Here is a 3,124-nt window from a genome sequence, read left to right as displayed (position 1 = left end):
TACGAGACTTCATTTTCACCTTTGCCCCCTTTCCGTCGGCCAGAACAAATAAGTAAAGGTTGACCTCAATCAATATGGACCAAAACACGCCTTTCATTTCATAACAGCCTTATGTTCAACTGAGGTTATAACGATTGTCATTTTGTTTTTTTATTTAAAAATTATGCATTATTATTAAAAGAAATGTTATTTATTCTTTGGGGGGGGTTGAGTAATATTTTTTGGGGTGGAAAAAAAATAAAATTGACCTTTATCGTCATTCGTTGCATTTTCCGTGGTAAAAACTAAAGTTAGGTTTTAAAGGCTCATTTATTGTGGAAAATAATTTTCAGTGTGTGAGGCCACAAAGAGGCTTGACCCTTTGTGTGTTTTTCCTGACCTGCTGTTAAACCGAACGAGAGCTCGATCTTATTTCCATCATGGTCGTCTCACTCAATCAAATCTGAACTGCGACATGGGGCATGTGACGTAATGCATCAAAGTATGTAAGGATTAAAGCAGCAGTGTTGGATCAAAACAGTTATTTTCAATCACTTCACTGCTTCTTTTATCTCAAACAAGGTATTTTAGATTACCTGACATGTTTCGGTGAAGCCATTGAAAAATGAAAACAACTCGTTTTTTTTCAATGCATTTGAATGAGCATCAATTATGCATGCAATTGAAGTTGTGTGTTTGCAAACAAAAAACAAAAAACACTAGTATTGGACGGCTTTTAATATAAAATGGAGGTAAACACAATGGATTGAACATGAATGATTTACCTGAGGAGCGTTGGCATGCAGAGCCCGGAAGAACGCCAGCCTTCATTCCGAAAATGTGTTAAAGGGGAACCGAACGCAAGATAACAAAACTTTGTTGTATTTCAAAGAGCACCAAAGGATCGGGGGGGAGGAAAGCGGGAAGACTTTGAGATGGTCGCCAATTATTTCAAAAGCCGCCTGTGAAGCTTTTAAGATCGCAAAGTGGTCTTTGATAAAAAAGTCTCAAATTATTCGAGAAGCCCCCGGCTGCCCGACGCAAGCGTCTTTCAAAAGGCAAATCCCCCGCAATCGAATGCGTCAAAGTCGGAGTCGCCTTCAAAGTCAAAGCTGTTGAAGTGCGTGTCCGAGTCCACGTCCTGTCCGCAGGCGTGAAACGAGCCCCCGGGCGGCATCTCCGAGAAGCCCCCCGAGCCGGCGTGGACCATCTCGGGCGCTCTGCCGGCTAACGGCGAGGACGGCGAGCAGGAGTTGAGGTAGCCCAGAGCCGAGGAAGCCGCCGCCCCGCCCATCAGCAGGCACACCGCCCGCACCGCTCGGGCGTCGCTGCTGTTGCCGTGGCGAAGGCAATCCGACACCCGGTGAGGGGGGGCCACCGAGACGCTGCGCAGGGATCGCCGGGGTCCACTAACTGAAAAAAAAAAAAAAACCAATATAATTCTACCCATCTTTGAAACATGATTCTGTAAATATCCCAAAACCGGCCTTGACTCTGCCGTCTCTCTCTCAGCGAGCCGCCTCTCTCTGTGACGTGGGTCGACGGCGGCGTGCTAGCCTCGCTGGGCCGAGGCGAGCCGGGCTCCTTGTCGCTGGCGGAGTCGGGCAGAGGGTCCCTGTCGGTGATGCAGCGGGCGATGCTGCGCTGCCTCTGCAGGCCGGCAGGTGACATGACGCCCTGGAAACGAACGCGGTTACTCAAAAGTACGACACGTCAGCGCGACGTAGAAAGAAAAGAAAAAAAAAAAAAAGACGCTCACCTCTCTCACTTTTCTTATCAGCTTCAGCCACAAACTGGAAAGGGAAAAATGAAAAGTCATTCTCTGCTTGGAAAAACGGACCGGGCGGATGTCGCGGCGAGACCCACGCGCAGTCGTCCGGGTTGTCGGCGAGCATCAGCAGAAACTTGCTCTGCTGAAGGACGAGGGCGAAGCAGCAGTCCCTGCGGCCCCCCGCCGGCAACCTGGGAAGGTCCAAGATCTCGCGGCCCTCCACGATCATCTCGCAGTGGCTTTGCAGGTCCACAACCTGATCGGGCGGGGATTCGCCATCTCGGCACACCAGCAGGCTTCCCTCCATGCTGAGAACCACGTACTTGTCCTTCCACTGTTTGAACATGAAGCCACCTGACCAAGGAACCGGAAATGATGATCGTAGTAATCGGGTTCTTTTGTTCCAGGGACCCTTCGCCGTCCTCAACTATTTACTCCTCAAGCCCGACTAACGCTTTGACTACGCAACGCTGTCCATTTCCAGGCCGGGACACACGTGACAACATCCGAGCGCAGTCTGCCGCTCATCCTGTACTAACCGTGATGATGATGAAGATCTGCTCTACTTCTCTACGTGGAGGATTAAACGTGAACGGGATTTGGCCAAGAGCGAGAGACACAAAGGTTTGACTTCACGGCGTGTCGATAAAAGTATTCGGATACGCTTCATTATTTATTTCCTTTCAGTGCAAGTTTATGAGCGACGCTATCGTTTTGGGGTCGCTTACAAAGGTCAGATGTGTGGGTGACCTTTGGATCTTTGCAAAAAGGGAGTTTGTTGTTATGTGTCTACAAACTTCTAGGTTGCAATGTTCTCATCCTGACAGAATGATGAGATTAGTAGTCAGGGCGGAACAAAAAAACGAATCGGAATCACGTCGTCGTTCCGTGATTATTTTTTCTGAGTGATGCGCTTGATCACAGAACGAATTAAATTAAGCACAAGTGCAATTTATGAACAATAAAAAAACATTTTTAGATTTTCAAATATTCAATGACTCAGCACTTCGCAGAGCATCGTGTAGGCCGTGCTAAAATCCAATGGAAAAATTTTTTTATAGACTGAAAAAAAGCATGAATTGATTTGAAGACACTTACAATGCAAATGTTTGGTTGCAGCTAATAAGACCTCAGCTTTTCATTTTTCTGATTTATACTTGTTCCATTGAAGTCACCAAAGGCATTTAAATTTCTAACATTAGCATGGAACAACACATTTTTGGCAGAAACAAACAAAAACACACAGCTAAAAAAAAAAATCTGATACAGAAATGCCCCTCGTGGCCTCAGACTGTACTCGACTATAAGATATGAAATTACGGCCTCTGAGACCGTGCAGGATTGCGGGCTCGCCGAGTAGCCTACCGTATTTCC

At 47.0% G+C, this 3,124-nt stretch overlaps 1 protein-coding gene across 1 annotated transcript; it reads right to left on the bottom strand.

The window, feature by feature from the left end:
- Positions 1–843: 843 nt before the first annotated feature.
- LOC147054048 (uncharacterized) lies at positions 844–2,084 on the bottom strand (the record flags this gene model as incomplete). The annotated part of the gene is made up of 4 exons (XM_085916384.1): positions 844–1,392; positions 1,467–1,656; positions 1,739–1,772; positions 1,846–2,084. Coding segments are annotated over 4 exons (825 nt in total), but the record flags the coding sequence as incomplete, so codon positions are not given.
- Positions 2,085–3,124: the final 1,040 nt, after the last annotated feature.

The sequence above is a fragment of the Syngnathus leptorhynchus genome, chromosome 7, assembly GCF_054491065.1.
Source record: "Syngnathus leptorhynchus isolate UIUO chromosome 7, UIUO_Slep, whole genome shotgun sequence".
Taxonomy (NCBI): domain Eukaryota; kingdom Metazoa; phylum Chordata; class Actinopteri; order Syngnathiformes; family Syngnathidae; genus Syngnathus; species Syngnathus leptorhynchus.
The sequence above is the reverse complement of the archived record's forward strand: the minus strand, read 5'-3'. Positions and strand labels throughout refer to the sequence as shown.